Source organism: Stigmatopora nigra, chromosome 16 (assembly GCF_051989575.1).
Source record: "Stigmatopora nigra isolate UIUO_SnigA chromosome 16, RoL_Snig_1.1, whole genome shotgun sequence".
Lineage (NCBI taxonomy): Eukaryota > Metazoa > Chordata > Actinopteri > Syngnathiformes > Syngnathidae > Stigmatopora > Stigmatopora nigra.
In genome coordinates this window covers 40,870-58,714 of record NC_135523.1, presented here as the reverse complement: position 1 = coordinate 58,714, position 17,845 = coordinate 40,870, and the positions used below count along the sequence as shown (strand labels likewise).

The following is a 17,845-nucleotide window of genomic DNA, read 5'->3' as shown; positions in this document are numbered from 1 at the left end:
TGGAATGAAATAACAAAATTGAAATTAAACACTCGGTCATCTTTTTCAGTAAAATAATTTATTCGGGACAGTTGGGTAAAGTCGGGCAAAATGTACAGGTGCCCCCGCATGGCTACGCACTTTGGGTCGGGCCCAAAACAAAAGCGGGTGACGCCGACGTTCATCCGTTGGAAAGGTGCTCCCTTTGCAGTTGATCACAGCTAGGGCTTTTTTGATTTTGGAAAAATGGCCGAGCCGGGAGAGGGGACCCACGCGCCTCCCGCCTCGGGAACGGCCGGCGGGCCACGTCCGAGCTTCTGCCGCTACTCCACCACCGTCTTGGGTGCCTGGAACATGGCTCCCACCAGCACCTGCAATCCACGAACCACACGTTACGGGAGCCATTGTATGAACGGATCAAAAGGGGAAGTTGCTGGGGTGAAATTGGGCCAGGCCCAAAAGACGAGTCGGGCGGCCGCCGGGTAAAACGCCCGCGTTCATGGCTGCGTGCGTCCGTGGCGGGCCGGCCTCACCTGCCTCCGGATCAGTGCCAGCGACTGGCGGCCCTCCGACAGCAGGCTCTCCACCTTCTTTGGGTCGTCCACATGCTTGTGAAGCCTAAAAGCATCACGCACTCGGCGCACCGCGTAGGTCCTGCAAAAGAGGCATTTTGGGCTCAACTCCCGCTCTGCACTTGCCGGCGTCGTTTCGAATGCCTTTTCCTTTCGCTGTGAAAATGCGCAACACGACCATGTAGAAACTCATCATTTGAATCAAGATCTTGAAACAAATCCACTTCGGTTCTGACATTATGGCAGACGTTCACTTCACTTATCATCTCATATATATACAAGATTATTTTAATGACATATACGAAACAAGAAAATGTGAATGCAAACGTTGGCATTGGATACAAGAGGTCATCAGATCAGTGTCAGTTGAGCATGTATACTATGCTACCGGGTAGGCAGTTAGTTAGTTAGTTAGGCGGGAAGTTAGTGACGCAGGCAGTTATACAGGCTGTCAAACTGATAGTAACGAGGGACGCAGAAAACACATTTGGAAAGACGTAGAAGCCGCCCGGCATGGCTACACGCAAAAGCCTCACCTGTAATTGTACGACGGGAAATGGTAACTTTCTCTTAAGAGCATCCTGTAGAGAGAAATCACCTGCGATGTGGAGGGCGCCGCCATCTTGCAGTCAGTTAGCTAAGCGGCTACAGTCGGTAGTCGGCATTTAAGGACCCCGCGACACAAGTGTGTTCGGAGAGCGCCAGTCGCAAGTCAGCATTCGCCTCGTTCATTCCTAACTTTGAATTTAGCCCTTCACAGTAAATCTTGTCCAGACTCTCGTTTGGTATGTACGCACATCGTTAGGGGGTCTGGGGATAAGCCTTTGCATTTTGTTTTTCTTTCAAAAACCAGCCAAGCATTCTGGCACGCTTCAGACTTCTAAAAGAAGGAAGACGAAACCGAACGGTGGTCAGGGTAAGACAATCTCGCTATTACTTATCGTTTGACCTCGAATGAAATTCCCAAATTCCAAATTTGCTGCTTAAAAATACATTGTGAAATGTGATGATGTCTCAACATTTGTTCGTTCGTTTCAACATTTATGGCATCACTTTTACGCACGTGTTTGTGTTTTGTTATATTTCCTAGTTGGTTATCTCCATGTGTTGATTTGTATGTCAATGAAAGTATTTAATTGGATGCTTCCTGACTTCACCATTGGAGCCCTTGCACTCCCGTCAGACTTCAGCCTAGGGCGGGCGGGCGTTTCGTATCGACGGGCCCGTCCGCTTGCCCGGTATGGGCGACTCGGGTGTCGAGCGGACCCCCGAGGCCATGTGATTTTTAGGCAGAGCGTCAACTGCCGTGTATTTCCTCGGCCCCTCACTGGAGCGGAAGAAGATGAGGTTCTGACCCATCGATCGATCCAGTCTTTCCTCCCTCAGATTTTTTGGCCGACCTCTGGGCGCCGGCGTCATGATCCTCCGGGGGCCGCCGCGCCCGCCCTGGCCACATCTGGCAGCGTGGCGCCGACGTTCCTCGGGCCCGGGCCGGGAAGGCCTGCCAGTGTTGGGCCGCGTTTACCCTTGCGACGACTTCACCAACGTCACGCCCAAGATTTTGGCTAAAGTGGGCCGCGACCTCCACAACCAACGCCATCATCCTCTGTGGCTCCTCAAGGAGAGGATCAAGACTCACTTCTACAGGTGTGCCTGCTCCCCCCTCCTCTTCCACTCGGTCCTCCTTGAAATCCGCCTCTTTGAGCGACACTACGCACCGCGGAAATGGCCACTGGACTCCGTGCCAAATGTCCCTTTCGAACTTTTGTGCTCGATCGTTCCCGGGTGACCGACCACAATTGGCCGGCACCCGTAGCGCCTTGAAGCGCAAGTTTGTCGTCGTCCGGCAGACGTTGCCCTCTCTGTTCGGAGTCGGCAGCGGCGGTACATTGACGTGTCGTCTGGCCGCCTTCTCTGTGGGAATTGTCTTTGACGAGGTGGCGCTTTTGTGTGTGTGTGTGTGTGTGTGGTCAGCGCTCACGCCGCTCGCTCGGGAAACCCACTGTTCTCGGCCCACGACAACCTGAGCCCCGTGGTTACGACGGAGCAGAACTTCGACAGGTGGGTTCCCCGCGCCGTCGGTCACGTCGCCCGCCGACCGGCCGGCTAACGGCGCGGTGGGTCGACAGCTTGCTGATCCCGAGCGGGCACCCCAGCAGGAAACGCGGCGACAACTACTACCTGAACAGGTGGGGCGCCACCAAAGCCCACATCTCCCCGCCGCGCCCGAGTTTCCCACCCAACCGTGGACTCTTTCAGGAACACCATGCTTCGCTCTCACACGTCGGCCCACCAGCGAGAGCTGGTGAGCGGGGGGCTGGACGCCTTCCTGTTGGCCGGAGACGTCTACAGACGGGACGAGATCGACGCCAGCCACTACCCCGTTTTCCACCAGATGGAGGGCGTGCGTCTCTTCTCCGAGCGCCAGGTAAAGAAAGGAAAAGACATATAGCAAGCCCACGCGCCAATGCGGTGTACAAGTAAACCCAAGCTCGTAGGAAGCGCTACGGGACGGTTGCCGAGTGGTTCCACTCAATGGGCAAAAAAGAGTGTCCGTTTTCAAGTACCGCTCGATTCCAAGAATCCAAAAATGATGATTTGGTCAAGGGGAATGGAATGAAATGGGTAACTTTGCACTTTTCAGCTCTTCTCTGGCGTCACCAACGGCCAAGACTTGCGCCTGTTTGAGGAGCCGGTGCGCAGGACGCCCCAAAAACAGCAAGTTCACAGTCTGGAGGCAGTCAAGCTGCTGGAGTCGCACCTGAAGGGGACGCTCTCGGCGCTGGTGGGGGATCTGTTTGGAGAAGGTAGGTCAGGTCCCAGGCCAGCGAGCCAGCGGCCGGCCGGCCCACGCCACGCCAGTACCCCAAGATGGATGGGCTTTTTTTCTCCCTTCTCCACAGGCGTGGAGATGCGCTGGCTTGAGTGTTACTTCCCTTTCACTCATCCCTCCTTCGAGATGGAGGTGCGTTACAATGGCGACTGGATGGAGGTGCTGGGCTGTGGAATCATGGAGCAGCAACTACTCAACTCTGGTCAGAGAACTATCACACACACCTCACCCTTATAGGCATGGAAACTACTACTTGCTTAAAAAAAAAAAACAAGTGACAAGGGTGCTACTCAGCCCTTAAATTGGATACGAAAGTACAGTAGAGGCAAAATTCGGAACCCGTGGATTCAGACGTTTATTTTTGTATTGCGCTCCTAGCGTACGTAAGTCGGCATTCTGGTGCCACGGGTCACCTTGAATGTTTGCTTCGGCGGTCAGTTGCTCGGTCCCGGCTCCTTCTTTTGATGGAGCTTCCCGCTAAATAGCGTTCCCCCGAAAAGAAAAGAACAAATTGGGCGTAGCCCCGTCCCTCAATCCCGGCGCGGTCGTGACACGAGCCCGTAAACGAGAGAAGGCCGAAAATAGTTGGCTGGTAGGTAAGCGCGTGTGGTGCATGAGGAAACCCGCACACCTCCCCTCTATCTTTACTGCGGCAGTGTGGCCGGTTGCCGTGGTAACGTGCCACCTTACACACCCCCTTCCATCTCTATCCAATATTTCTGGAGCGCTACAAACAATAGGGGGGGGGGGAGCATTAGAGCAGCAGAGCCACTGTAGTAGAGCGTATTCGGGAGGGGGGGAGGGAGGGAGTCAGGGTGGCGGCAACAGGGGACACCAGTTGGCTGCCGTGTGTCTTATTTAATAGTGTGAGCGCCATATGTGTGGCCTGGAGCACGCTGGCTGGGTGTGTGTGTGTGGATGCGCGGGGGGGGGGGTTTGGGGGGGTTAGCCTCCGAGCAGGACAAAGGAGAAAAGAAAAGTCTTCTTCCGGTCACTTTGGGAAAGCCCTTTACCGAACGAAGGCCATTGGATATTCCCAAAAGCCCTCGACTAAAAGCAATCCCATTCGTCTGCCCTATATTTCCGCCCGTTCGATTCCCGTCTGTGGCCGGGCCAGTGGCGGAAATTGGAATGTCAGACACGGACGGCCAGGCCTGCCTGCGTGCGTGCCTGCGTGCGTGCGTGCGTGCGTGCGTGCGTGCGTGCGTTTCCCAGGGGTTCCCCTCCCAACATATGCGACTGGTCCGTGGCCACGCCTCCTGATTTACACAGGGCCTTCCTTCCCGGGGGAGACGGACGGGGCTGGGGGCGCGTGCCGGCGGGTGGGATATTGTGTGCGCGGGCCCAGCCAAATCTGATTAAAGTCTTGTCGCCAACAATTAACAGCCCCTCAAAGCCGGGGCCCCCCGGTCCCCGGGGACGGCCCGCGCCGGGCTCAGGTGTGGGCTTTGGGCTCACTAATCCCCTTCCTGAATAAATGAGCTGCGAGCCAGCACCCCCTACTCCCGCTGTCCTTAGGCTTCCCACTTTGAGATGAAAAGGCACGGCGTCGGGCGACAAGGGTGACACTCTTTTCCCCTTGCGCAAATGGTGGCCTTTGTGTGTCGGCGCCCGCCGCCCCGGGCCCCCTGTCCCCCTGTCCCCGGCCCCCAGCCCCCCGTCCCCGGCCCCCGGCCATGGCTGTCCGCCGGAAACCACGTCTCCGGGCGAATAGCTGGTAATCCGCGGGTGAGCGCTTTGAGAAGCTGTTAATTGCTTGGAACAGCAGCGTGAGCAGATTTCACAGCCCGTACACCTCCGCCGCTACTTTGCCCACAGCCAATCGATGGGTGCTTGTGCCTGGTTGGCAAAAGAAAGGGACCCACCTTCTGTCTAAAGGTGGAGGGTGGGGGGGGGGGGGGGGGTCAGGTAGCTGCTCTCCTTTGCTCTTCTTTGCTCAAATCTGTCTTTCTTTGAAATCCACGCAAAAGAGACAATTGGCACATGGCGTGACTCAGACGGCCCTTTGGTCTCGGCCGCACTCCTTGGCGGAGGCGGGCCGGCAAAACGTCCCGCCCGCCCGCCCGCCCGCCCGCATCCCATTGAAGTTTAAACGGCGAGCGCCGGCGGAGGCACTCGGACAGATGGCGAGGAAGGCGCCCGGGATTTCCTCCCGCCGTCCGTCTTTATCCACTTTGTCGTCGTCCGCCGCGGATGAACGTTGGCTTCCTCTGGCGGTGCGTTTGCAGCCGGCGCGGCCGACAAGGTGGGCTGGGCGTTCGGACTGGGCCTGGAGCGCCTGGCCATGGTCCTCTACGACATCCCGGACATCCGTCTCTTCTGGAGCCGAGACCAGCGCTTCCTCGAGCAATTCCGCGTGGACGACGTGCGTCGGCCAGTCCGCTTCCAGGTAGCCGGCCGGCCGGGCCTTATCCCCAGGATCAGGGACGGATGGACGCAAAAGGCCATCTTCTTTCTCTCTCTCTCTTTCTCTCTAGGCCTTGAGCAAGTACCCGCCCCTGCGCAACGACATCTCCTTCTGGCTTCCCGCCGACCAGGGCGCTTTCCACGCCAACGACTTCTACGAGTTGGTACGCGCCGTCGCCGGGGACCTGGTAGAGGAGGTGACGCTACTAGATGACTTCACGCACCCCACGTGAGAACAGACGCACGCTGCAGATGAGCAAGTGTTATTTGGGGTCAAGGCGCCCATCTTGAGGCTGAAATCCAACTGTCGCCAGTGGAAAAGCCAAAGTAAACAAAGTGCGTGGCCTTTTCTTGCAGGAGCGGGCGGCGCAGTTTGTGTTTCCGTCTGCTCTACCGCCACACGGAGCGCACGCTCAGCCAACAGGAGGTCCGGCGAGTTCACGGCCAAATCCAACGGCGGGCACAAACGCAGCTGGGTGTGGAGGGACGCTACTGAAAGCACGGCCAGCGGTCGGCCAGCGGTCGGCCAGCGGCCAGGAGACAAAGGATCGCCGTCAATTTCGAGTATTCGGTTAGGCTAAGCGTGTATGCGGGAGGAAAGCCTAGTACGCGGAGAAAGCTCACGCGGGCGCGCCGAGGGGAAGACGTGCAAAAATTCCACACGGGAAGGAGGGGGGGGGGCATCTCAAAATTGTGAGGCGCACGTGCTAATAAAATTTCACAAAGATAACCTGTCTCCCTCCCCCCCCTTTTTTTTCTTTTTTTTTAAGGCTTCACACTGGCCGCCGGCCGTGAGATGGTTACAACGACGCTCCATTGCCCTCAAACATAAATGTTCTCGTGAAAATGGCATGTTTTTAGTGTATTTGGCTTCCATTCTCGGCCACGTTCTCCACAACAACTGAAAATGGGAGGGGGAAAAATGGTAAACAGACCTTGCATTTGGATTTATTTTGGGCGTTTGAAAATGGGGAGTGTTTTTCTTCAATTGGTCATTGCTGTAGCAGCGCGTGCTGCCGAGTCCCATCTCACGGGATTTCCGTCATAAATATTTTATAAACGCCTTTCTTCCTGCAGGCCTTAATTGCGCCTTGAATTATTCACGACTCTAGCTCGCTTCCAGGAATTAGTCTGCGCCCGCCCGCCTGCCTGCCTGCCTACCTCCGCGTTGCATATTTCATCGACGTGTGCGCGCGCGCGCGCGCGCTCGTACACGCACACACAATGGAGTGCTGTCTCAATCGAGCGTAGCAAAAGCCAGCATGTGGAGTCTTCGCATCCCACTCAAATCAACGTTCCAAGTAGTTGGTAAGTCTTTTTGCTTTTGCTTTTTCTTGGACGGACGCACGTTAGAAGCGGGAGGGGAAAGAGAAGGTTCTTTTCAGAGCCACTCGCCGAATCACCACCTTTTTTTTGCGATTGTTTTGGCGTCGTGACTCGCTTGTTTGCAATCGGCCGCTAATTGGAAACTAGTGTCATTTTGATGTTTGCTCTGCAGCTGAGCCCCCCCCCCCCCCCAAACCCATTCTCTCACCCCCAACCGGCCTTCATCCATCAATATAGACTGAACGTGCGTGTGCACAAACTCATTAATCATGAATGCGGACGCGTGTGTCCCACATGGGAAAAAAGAGAAAGAGAGAGACAGGCATGGCTTCCCTTCATACGTTTTTTCCTTCTTTTTTTATTCAGCACTAAATCATTTCAGTTTGGTTAAAAGTGGAATACATTTCCTCTGACAAAAGATTTGTAGTTTAAAAGTTGCAAGCAAATAGACAGACGGACAGAAAGGAACCCGGCAGGCACGCAGATGACACAATGATCAAGACCATCTTATTACTGGCTATTTATTGGAAGTCAACAGTCTGAGATTGTGGACCAATGGTAGTATCGATTGCTCGGAGCTACGCTGGCCTTGGCGTGGTAGCGCCGCGCTAAGTGGCGTGCTGCTGCTGCTATTGCTTTTTTCTTTTTCTTTTTTTTTTTTGCTCCCTTTGGCCACCACAAACGACAACAATGTTAAACATTCTACTCACCTAGGGGAAAAAAAAGCCCAAATAAAACCCTAAACAATTCACAACATTTCAGGAAACGGGCACAAAATGAACGGACTCCCTTTCTTCACAACGCTCTACGACATGAGCTATCTTGGAAACAGGCGCGGTGGGCGCCCAAAGCTAGCTAACGTGCACGGCCCAAGGTCCGAGGTTGGCGTGATAGGGCAGCAACCGTCCCAAACGCAGAGTAAAACATGAGTAAAACACGTGTGAGGTTTGACCTTCAAAATTCCAAAAGGCTCACGTTTCAACACCAAAACAAAAAGACCAACGGCCAATCGCAGCCCCGAGATATCCTACGGTCAAAACATGGATTTACTCCAAAGAAAACCACGGTCCCGCTTGGTCAGGGCCCAAACGCCACACGAGTACTCCAAACGCTCGGCCGGGGGCGGCGACGCCAGCGTGGGCCCGCCCGCCAGCGTGGGCCCGCCCGCCAGCGTGGGCCCGCCCGGGCCGCCGCTCTCGGCACCCTCCCGGAGCGGCCGGCCCTTTTCGCCCGGGGGCCCCCTCGGGCCTTTTCCAGAGTCGGCGCCAACTTTGGAGCCGCGTCCTAAAAGGGCCGAGCGGACCACGCCGTCTTCCCCGGGGAGCGGGGGGTAACCAAAAGCGCCCTCGGCCGTGTTGAGACTCTGAGAGGGAGCCGTCCGCTGCCACGCGTGGCGTGGAGGGTGTCGGGCCACCTTTTTTTTTTTGCTTCCCGCATCCCAGGATTTCCTACGCTTCCCCAATTGGGGGACTTTTTCCTCTGGGTTCTGGAGCGGAGGAGACACCCACTCAACGCCACGCTGGCGCCGCAGGAAAGGAGCCGGCAGAGTGGAGGCCGTACCTACGGGAACACCTCTCGGGAAATTCCTCCGCCGTGGCGCGACGGGACGCCGCGTCCCCGAGGCAAAGTGGAGGGCCGGACGATCCCGCGCTTTCGGGGGCTTGTGTTTTGGAGGCGGGGGGGCTCTCTTAAAGGGCCAGCAAGCAGGTGAGCAGGCCCGGCAGGAGCGCCGCCGCCCCCGCCCCCCGTGGATGGGGCGCGGCGGCGGCGTTTCCCGCGCCGCACAGTTCAAACAGGCTTCCGCGGAAATCCAGACTGCGAGATTCCTTCTTGAGTTTCTCCCAAAGCTCGTTGGCGCCTTCCTGGCAGTCGGACAAGGCTGTGCTGGCGCATGAGTGGAAGTCGTCCCAGTAGCTGTCGGGGGCGGGGGGAGGGGGGGAACAAAATTTGACACGGTGAGCACAACAGGAGTAGAGCCACTGAAATGGCGCAAACAAAACAAACCAGATCAAGTCATTGGCTTGGCCACCACCGGATCAATGAGGCGTGCGCAATTCACTACGACCCCTGACCCCAGCGTGTTCGCCCCAACAATTAGCGCCGGCTTGCCGTGCCCCGCTCGGTCACGCACGTTAACCCGGGGAGAAACGGACGTGCGCCATCTGGAGCGCGTCTCTGTGACAAGCCGGCGACGCCCACGGCCGACAAAGCCTTTCGCACGGAGAACGGGCGTTGTCGCGCTTGTCCTTAGCTGGCCCCCAAACTAAAGGGAGCCGTCAAATTGTGCGGCCTTGGACGTCCCGGGGTCGCACTCGGGCCCCCCCCCCCCCCCCCCCCGGCGGCGGAGAAGTGGCTCTCTTCCGGTCCGTCCAATGCCAACGGTCGTTGCGTCTGTGCTGCCCAAATCCTACTGGCGTGCGCGGCGGCGAGATCAAAAAATCGGACCGAAAACGCCAGGCCGAGGGGACGTACGTGCAAATCTTGCGCAGGTTCTGCCGGTCGTCCAAATGGGTGGGATAATTGGCCACGTTGTCCCCCAACTCGAGCAGGCAGTCGGAGAAGCCTTTGAAGACGGCGTCGCAGTGGGCGGGGTTCACCAGGGCCGACGGCAGGAGCCACCCTGAAAGAAAGGGGGAAAAAAGGCATTATTTCGATGGACAAAGTCTGACTCGTCCTTGTTGTTGTTGTCTGGGGCCAGCGGGGGAAATTTCCAGGAAGACGATGAGCGCGAGAGAAGCCCGTTTCTCGCCCCGCGGATCAAACGGGGGTCATTACAAAGGAGGCGGGCCTACAGGCCGACAGGCCGTGAGACGAGGCCTTTGCAGGCCGGCTCATCTCCAGAATGGCCCCCCTTTTGACTTGACACGCGCCATTGTCTTGACAGTCGCGAGCAGCCGTCTTTTCTTTGTACAATGAGCGGGACGGCAAACGGCGGCATATTGATATTCAGAAGCGGCTAACATTTCCTTCTTTGGATTTTCTTTCAAAATCCGCTGGCTTTTTTTTTTTCTCTCTAATCTCTCCATTTTTCATCAGAAATGGGATTTCTTTGGATTTATCGGCGATGCTTTGCTCGTAGAAGAAGAAACTTTCCTCCTCCCTTTTCTTTGTGTGCACGTGGGGGCTTCCTTCTCCCTCTCACTGACGCACGCTCGCACGCGCGCGCGCACGCACACACACACACACACGCAGGCACACAGGCACACGGCCGGCCACTTGCCTGCAGTGCAGGAGGAAGGCGGGCAGCCCGCGACACACCCACAAAGAACGCACGCAAAAAAAGCAATGCGCGGCCCACGAACAAGGACATCTTTTTTTTTTTTTTTTTTTTTTTTTACGCGCATCATTTTGTTTCCTTCGAACGAAATCGCATCCGGAACAAAAAGCCGTAAAATGGAAGCTTTTTTTTTTTTTAACAACGATCCGGCCCGGTTCATCAATTTAGTTTTTTTCCATGATTTTCCAAAGGCAATTCCATTTTTCCCCGTGCCCAAAGGGAATGGAGAGGTGGAATTCCATCATTCCATCATTCCATCATCGCAGCACGTGAATGTTTATGGTCGTGTCAATCGTGCGTAGTAGATGGTAAGACGCAGGAGGGCTGCGCGGTCACGAGCAAGAGAAAGAGCCCGCTCTCTTTTTTTTCGCATGCACGTGCGCAACTCTACACACGCTGGCTCGCGCACGCCGGCTGGCGCACGCCCTTGTGCAACCGTGAGCTCGTTGGCGACTCCTAATAAGAAGCACGTGCCAGTGTGAAATATATTTGCAATCCTCCTGGGCCTCATCATGGCGGAGTCCAGATATTAGACGGAGCCCGCCGGGCCTGCCGTTCTGCGGGAAGGCGCGTGCACGCTCTCGTGCGCCATGACGTCACCCCCTTTCTCTTGGTGATGGATTAATTTGGCCCCGTTGGCTTGCCTCTTTTTGTGTCCGGCACGGAGGAGGACAGGCGCCGGCCAATTGGAATGTGAAAAGGACGAGGAGAGGAAGGAGACCAAAGCAGCTCCAGACAACTAACCGTTTGCTGGTTGGGCCTTCCTTCGGGCGCGTCAAATAATGCCACAAATGGTGTGTGAAGGGGGAGCGCGAGAGGAGCAGAACCAGAACAGGTCCCGTTTTTTGGACGCACACGCAATCTGTCGCTAACCACTCGCGCGGCGGCTTTAATTAAATGGAAGAAAAGGGTGACATCCATTTTTTTTTTTTATCTCTGGAAATGTCTTTGTTATTTTTTTTCCCTCTCTCTCTCTGACTTTCGGTGGAAGCCCCCTTCCTCCGAGAGTGCCCGGCACGTAAGAGGCCGCAAAGATGGTTGGCTGCATTTGTTGAGGCAAAAATGTGACTGGACTCACCCAAATGAAGCGCCACGACCAGCACGAGGCTTCCCGCCATCCTGGGTGGACGCGCACGCTGGCTGGCTGGCTGGCTCGCTGGCTCGCTCGCACCCGCGCCGGAGTCCGCAAAGTCACAAGTACAAACTCCTCCTCCTCCTCCTCTGTGGCTGGCTAGCTGGCGGGAAAAGAGGACAGTGAGAGAACGGCAGAGAGGAAGCGAGAGAGAGAGAGAGAGAGAGGGAGGGTGAGTGAGAGGGAGAGACTCCTCCTCTTACTCATCCTCGTTGGCATCGAGAACATCCTCCGCTTTTTGACATACTATATTCCATTTTTTTTTATAAAGTGACAGCTACTTTTTGTCTCATTTTTGACCCCTCAATGCCTGTACTATTATTTTCATTCCTAAATGCTCTCTTCTGTTTTCTTGTACTGGATATTGCCCCACAATGTGTTGATTTTTCCCTTTCAACGTCAACAATATTCATATCTCCTTATATTAGCCATTAAAATGCTTAGAATGATATAAAAAGAAGAAAAAGTACCACGTGTTTGAAGTAAATTCTTGAGTAAACCCTGTTGTAAATATGAATTTATATATTGATGGACCGTGTACATGGGTTTAGGATGTCGTGATAGATGAAGGCTTCCAAGGCCTTTGTGTGTGTGTGTGTGTGTGTGGTTTGTGGGCCTCGAAAGGTTTCGCTGGCGCCCTCCAGTGGAGCTAAAGGAAAGAGCAAAACTACGAACGAGAGAAGACCACCAAGCAAGGCAAAGCAATGCCAGCTACTTTTCTTTGATCATCATCATCATCACCATCATCATCTTCATCATCACCATCATCATCATCATCATCATCATCATCTTCTTCTTCTTCTGCTTCTGAGAGGTACGTGACCCTAAGCCCTAACCATGGCTTTGGAATAAAAGAACGGTTGTTGAGCGACTTGTCATTTTGCCTAAAGGCTTTTTCGCTTCTCTTTTTGCTTCCCGACCACCTTCCCCTTTTTGGCCCAGCGCATTGACGCCATTTCCTCATCGACCTGTCCAAGACACGCCGTCCCGCCTGACCCCGACCCCGTGTCGAGGTCACCGGGAACATCCAGGAAGCGTAGCGCCGCTCCGCCACAGAGTCGAGCCACGCCACTCTGCACACGGAACCGCGGATGACGGCGAGCGGCCGTCTCCGAATGGACCGGTGGGGGCAGGGTCCACGCCGGCTCAGGTGCTTTTGCAAATTCCTTGACGGTTTGACCCAAAGGGAACGGGGCAAACAAAGGGGAAGTGGTGTCAGGGTCACCTCCGCCCGGGAGGGGCGGGAGGAAGCGCCCACCGCCGCCGCCGCCGCCGCCGCCGCCTCCCAGGGGAAGTCGGCCGTCTATTTCAAGAGGAGCCGGCGGGCCGTTGGCCACATTGCGGCCACGTAGACTCCGTCGCACAGGTAAGGAGCGGCTGTCGAATCGCTGGCATTTGGCTTTTTCTTCAGTTTCCCGTCGTCTCCAAGGCTCCCTTCGGCATCATGAACACCACGGGGCGTTACAACGAGCCGGTGAGTGGCCACGGTTAGGGCTAACTTAACCGCCATCGCCGCCATCGCCGCCGCCGCCACCGGACCACGTTAACTCCGAGCCCGGCGCACGGCAGCCGTCCACCGTCAACCTGGGGCCGGCCAACACCGAGGATTTCCCCGAATTCGAACCCTTCGGAGATGACGCCGAGGAGGGAGACGGAGAGGTGGAGCCGCGAGGGCGCGGGGGGCCCATTAGCGTGGAGACGGTGGACATGTGCAAGCAGATCAACATGCCCAAGCACCGGACCCAAGCCTACGTGGGCGACAACCTAGTGGTCCGCCGCGGGCAAGAGTTCCTCCTGCACGTCACCTTCTCCCGCCCCGTCACACCCAGGGACAGGTTCCGGCTGGAGTTCCTGATCGGTGAGTGCGTGGGCGGGGGCGCGGAGGGCCTTTCTACTAACGGGGGGGGGGGGGGTCGGGTGCCGTGGGCGGGGCGCGGAGGGCCTTTCTACTAACCGGGGGGGGGGCTCCTCCTCAGGTTCCAACCCCTCCATTCAACGGCGCACCCTGGAGCAGGCCACCTTCGGCACGCGGGATCGGGGGCGCTGGGCGGGCCGCATCGTGGACTCCCAGGGCGCCCGGCTGGTGTTGGGAATCACGCCCAAAGCCGACAGCATCGTGGGGAGGTTCCGCATGTACATCACCATCATCTCCAAATGGGGCCTGCAGCGCACCAAGCGGAATCCCAGCACCGACTGTTACCTGCTCTTCAACTGCTGGAGCAGCGGTGCGTTGGGTGGGAGGGATGGTGGGATGGCGGGATGGCGGGCGCTGCCTCGGAGGGCACCCGCTCACCGTCCTCTCCACTTCTCTCGGCAGAGGACGTGGTGTACTACCCCGACGAGCAGGGACGGGAGGAGTACGTCCTTAATGACAACGGCGTCATCTTCATGGGCTCCAAGGACACCCTGCTCAGTCGCGACTGGATCTACGGCCAGGTGCGTCGGGCTGGCCTTCCTCCCCGACCGCCGTGACGCCCGCCGCCGTGACGCCCGCCGCCGTGACGCCCGCCGCCGTGACGCCCGCCGCCGTGACGCCCGCCGCCGTGACGCCCGCCGCCGTGACGCTCGCCGCCTCTTTGCAGTTTGAGCGCGGCATCTTGGACGCCTGCATCTACATCCTGGACGCCTGCCGCATGCCCATCAGCACCCGCGGCAACGCCATCCACATTGTCCGCAAGGGCTCCGCCGTGGTGAGCCCCGTCCCCGGGCGTCCCGCTTTCTTTCTCCCGACGAAATATCAGGCGTGACCCTCAGTTTTTTTTTTTTTTGCCAGATCAACTCTCAGGACGACAACGGCGTGCTGGTGGGCAACTGGAGCGAGAACTTTTCCGGGGGCACGGCGCCCACTCTGTGGACCGGCAGCGTCAACATCTTGCTGCAGTACGCCAACACGGGCAGCCCCGTGCGCTACGGCCAGTGCTGGGTCTTTGCCGGGGTCTTCAACACCTGTAAGTGTCCGCCGGGGCGGGGGCCGCCGGGGTCGGGGCCGCCGGGGTTCGGGGCCGCCGGGGTTCGGGCGTGACGGCGTGCGCCTCCGCCACCCACCAGTCCTGCGCTGCCTGGGCATCCCGGCCAGAGTCATCTCCAACTTTAACTCGGCTCACGACAACAACGGCAACCTGAAAATCGAGCTCATCTTCAAGGCGGACGGCTCGGCCGACGTGCGCAACACGTACGACTCCATCTGGTGAGCCGTCCGGGTGGTTGGCGCGCGCTCCGCGTGGAGGTCCCGTGGAGGACTAGCGCGGCCGTCTCTCTCTCTCTCTCTCTCTCTGGCAGGAACTACCACTGCTGGAACGAAGTCTTCATGAGGAGGCCCGACCTGCCCCCCAGACTCAGCGGCTGGCAGGTGGTGGATGCCACTCCCCAGGAGACCAGCGACGGTAAAGGAAGTCTTGGCTGGCGGGCTCCGCCCTCGACGCCCGACTCGAGGCGCGCGGCCAGCCCCGAATTGGGGCGTGGGCTCGGCTAACCCCGCCCAGGCCACCGGGACCTGACTGAGGGCCAGATTGCAAAGAGTTGAGCCCGATTCTCCCCAACGCAGGACTGTACCGCTGCGGGCCCGCCTCGGTCATCGCCATCAAGGAGGGTCTGGTGGGGCACGCCTACGACGGGCCGTTCATTTTCGCCGAGGTCATTCGCCGCCGCCGCGCCGCCACTTACCGCCACTTACCGCCGCTTACCGCCACTTACCGCCACTTACCGCCGCCTACCGCCGCCAATACTCACTGCCGCTGCGGCAAACGCACCCCCACGCCACCGCAGGTGAACAGCAACGTCATCTACGAGACCCGGGACAAATACGGCAACGAGATCCACAGCCACGTGGACAAGAGGCTGGTCGGAACGGGACTGTTCACCAAGCACGTCCTGGCCAACGACGCCGACGACATCACGCACACCTACAAGTACCCGGAAGGTCAGTTGGCCCGAAGCGGCCGGGCCCGCCCGCCCGCCCGCCCGCCGCAGCTCCGTTCATTCCGCCGCACTTGTAGGAAGCCAGGACGAGGAAAAGGCCATGGAGACGGCCGAGAGCTTCGGTCTGGCCCGGGATCAGCCGGCCGCCGCGGCCGCCGCCATCACGGTCACGCTCTCCGTCGACCAGGTGTCCGCTCCGTGACTGTGATCGAGGCTGAGGGGAGTGGGCGGGCGGGCGATTGGGCGGGCGGGCGGGGCTGGGCCGGCGGGCGATTGGGCGGGCCGGGCCGGCGGCATCTCTGGCCGTACACAATGCCAGACGCCACCTTCACAATTGGCCTTTCTGCCGCCCCAGGCGTTGATGGGGGCGGACGTGGAACTGACGGTGGAGCTGCACAACGGCGGCGAAGTGGCCCAGACGGTGAAGGCCTTGCTGACCTGCGCCGTGGTCTTCTACACGGGAGTGGTGTCCAATCGCTTCAAGGCCGAGGCGCTGGAAGTCACCGTGGGACCCGATAAGAGTGAGCGCTTGGCGCCGGGCCCGGGGCCCCGCGACCGGCGCCGTGGGCTAATGTCGGACCGGGCCGCCTTTCAGAGGAGCGCGTGGTGGTGAAGACGGAGGCCGAGGAATACTTGAAGCACATGGGTTTCCAGCGCTTCCTGGCTTTCACGCTGGCGGGCAGCGGCGACAGCGCCGGCCTCAAGGCCGTCAAGGTGGTCTACCTAAGGGCCCCCGACCTGCAGCTCAAGGTAGCGCCGCCCTGACCCTGGCCCTGACCCTGGCCCTGACCCTGGCCCTGACCCTGGCCCTGACCCTGGCCCTGACCCTGGCCCTGACCCTGGCCCTGACCCTGGCCCTGATCCTGGCTCTGACCCTGACCCGTGTCCCCGCAGGTGAGCGGCGTTCAAGCGGTGGGACAGGACATGTTTGTCAACGTCTCCTTCACCAACACCTTCAAATTCCCACTGTATAACGTCACCGTGGCTCTGGAGGGCCCTCGGGTCATGTCCAACAGGCAACGCTTCTACAAGTACGTGGCCTTGGGCGCTCCATTGGACTTGGGGCTCCATTGGGCTTGGGGATCCCCTGGGCTCGGGGCTCTACTGGACTTGGGCTTGGCGCCTTCTCACATGTGCACCTGGGTTTCAGTATCCTCGAACCGCAAGCTTCCTTCAACTGGAAGGAGTCCTTTGTCCCGGAAACCACTGGAAAGCGCACCCTGGTGGCCGTCATGTCCTGCGCAAATCTGTGCGAGGTAACGCCGCCAGACGGCCCCCCGTCTCATACCGCACTCGTTTTTGGAGTGCCGACGGGCACGGTGCATTATCTTCTGTTCTTCCAGATTTGGGGAAAGGTGGAGTTTGTCGTGGAGGACAAGCTGGACAATCACGAGGGCTCCGACTGAAATACGACCTCTCTCCGCTCCGCCGCCGCCGCCCACCCCTTTGGCGCTTGGACGACGACGGCCCCTTCGCCGACGATCCCTTCTCGCTGCCCCGGACCGCCCCAAAAGCATGGCTCCAGTTCCAACCTACCCTCTCTTGAAGGCTTTCCGCTGTCACGCAGTCCTCATCAATAAAGCATAGTCAAAGGCATCCGCTCTACGGTGGTGTGTCTGTGGCGTGTCTGTGGCGTGTCTGTGGCGTCGCAAGCAACACTTGAACCGTGGCTTCCAGCCATCGCCACTTTGAGTGAATTGACCGTCACTCGCCGTCGACGGCAGCCAGAGTCAAGCCACGTGAGGTCGCCGCGGATTCGGTGAGAGAAAGACAAAAAGACCCTAAATACATGACAACATTCCCAGAGCAAAATTCACTGTTTTGCTGAGGAGTATTTTATTACAATCATTGATTACAATAATATTGTCGCCGCCCCCTAGCTTACAACTTGGGAATCCTACATGAATCTAAATGGAAAAAATCCCAGTTTGGCCTGAAAGGGTTAAAGGATTGGCAAGGATTGGTTGGGTGAACATTAAAAAGAGGGGGCGTCACCACTGGAAACTGGTTTGGCGGCCCGTTTGGTGGCCAATGGTACTTGAGTGGCTTCAGTTGGTCATCGCCGAAAGCCCAAGCAAAGTATTTGGAGCGCTTCCCCAATCTCTGGCTTTTCTACTTGCGGACGAGCGGATTTGCCCAACGCGAGCCGTCCGTCGTCCACCGGCTCTCCTACGGATGTTGTGGCCGCCGCCAACTTGTCACCGGCGTTCCAAATGGGGAATCCGGGGACGACAAATTGCTCTGACTAAACTTTTGGGAGGAGGAGGAGGAGGAGCGAGCGGTCGCTCCGATTTGACTTTGGCTAGCTGACAAGCACAGGTGAAGGTGGACGCGAATGAGCGACAGGTGTGCAAAGGTCGAGGGAGGCCAGGGGGACCACGGTGAGGCTGAGGCAGATCTAG

At 58.0% G+C, this 17,845-nt stretch overlaps 4 protein-coding genes across 9 annotated transcripts; 2 read left to right on the top strand and 2 right to left on the bottom strand.

Annotated features, from left to right (window-relative positions):
* Window positions 1-38: 38 nt before the first annotated feature.
* Window positions 39-1,256, bottom strand: lyrm4b (LYR motif containing 4). The gene is made up of 3 exons (XM_077735830.1): window positions 1,088-1,256; window positions 513-633; window positions 39-350 (listed from the first exon to the last, which is right to left on the bottom strand). Exons 1-3 carry the CDS (start codon window positions 1,171-1,173, stop codon window positions 303-305), a joined length of 255 nt encoding a protein of 84 aa, XP_077591956.1. The 5' UTR covers window positions 1,174-1,256; the 3' UTR covers window positions 39-302.
* On the top strand, window positions 1,224-11,640 carry fars2 (phenylalanyl-tRNA synthetase 2, mitochondrial). 5 transcript variants are annotated; one of them, XM_077735826.1, is made up of 10 exons: window positions 1,224-2,198; window positions 2,526-2,612; window positions 2,681-2,740; window positions 2,811-2,979; window positions 3,196-3,358; window positions 3,455-3,586; window positions 5,613-5,773; window positions 5,862-6,019; window positions 6,148-7,098; window positions 11,385-11,640. In XM_077735826.1, exons 1-9 carry the CDS (start codon window positions 1,969-1,971, stop codon window positions 6,284-6,286), a joined length of 1,299 nt encoding a protein of 432 aa, XP_077591952.1. In that variant the 5' UTR covers window positions 1,224-1,968; the 3' UTR covers window positions 6,287-7,098; window positions 11,385-11,640. The 5 variants fall into 5 exon arrangements, with proteins under 5 accessions (XP_077591952.1, XP_077591951.1, XP_077591950.1 ...); XM_077735825.1 differs by having other exon boundaries at window positions 11,069-11,640; XM_077735824.1 differs by having other exon boundaries at window positions 11,064-11,640.
* Window positions 7,442-11,633, bottom strand: nrn1a (neuritin 1a). Its single transcript, XM_077735829.1, has 3 exons — window positions 11,472-11,633; window positions 9,589-9,736; window positions 7,442-9,030 (listed from the first exon to the last, which is right to left on the bottom strand). Exons 1-3 carry the CDS (start codon window positions 11,509-11,511, stop codon window positions 8,805-8,807), a joined length of 414 nt encoding a protein of 137 aa, XP_077591955.1. The 5' UTR covers window positions 11,512-11,633; the 3' UTR covers window positions 7,442-8,804.
* Window positions 11,641-12,412: 772 nt separating the features above from the next.
* On the top strand, window positions 12,413-17,039 carry LOC144209486 (coagulation factor XIII A chain-like). 2 transcript variants are annotated; one of them, XM_077735820.1, is made up of 17 exons: window positions 12,413-12,891; window positions 12,955-12,999; window positions 13,095-13,383; window positions 13,502-13,750; window positions 13,843-13,961; window positions 14,108-14,215; window positions 14,299-14,473; window positions 14,574-14,712; window positions 14,805-14,908; window positions 15,070-15,158; window positions 15,291-15,444; window positions 15,521-15,630; window positions 15,799-15,964; window positions 16,039-16,193; window positions 16,338-16,474; window positions 16,594-16,699; window positions 16,787-17,039. In XM_077735820.1, the coding sequence occupies exons 2-17, from the start codon at window positions 12,970-12,972 to the stop codon at window positions 16,847-16,849; spliced, it is 2,193 nt and encodes a 730-aa protein (XP_077591946.1). In that variant the 5' UTR covers window positions 12,413-12,891; window positions 12,955-12,969; the 3' UTR covers window positions 16,850-17,039. The 2 variants fall into 2 exon arrangements, with proteins under 2 accessions (XP_077591946.1, XP_077591945.1); XM_077735819.1 differs by having other exon boundaries at window positions 12,855-12,999.
* Window positions 17,040-17,845: the final 806 nt, after the last annotated feature.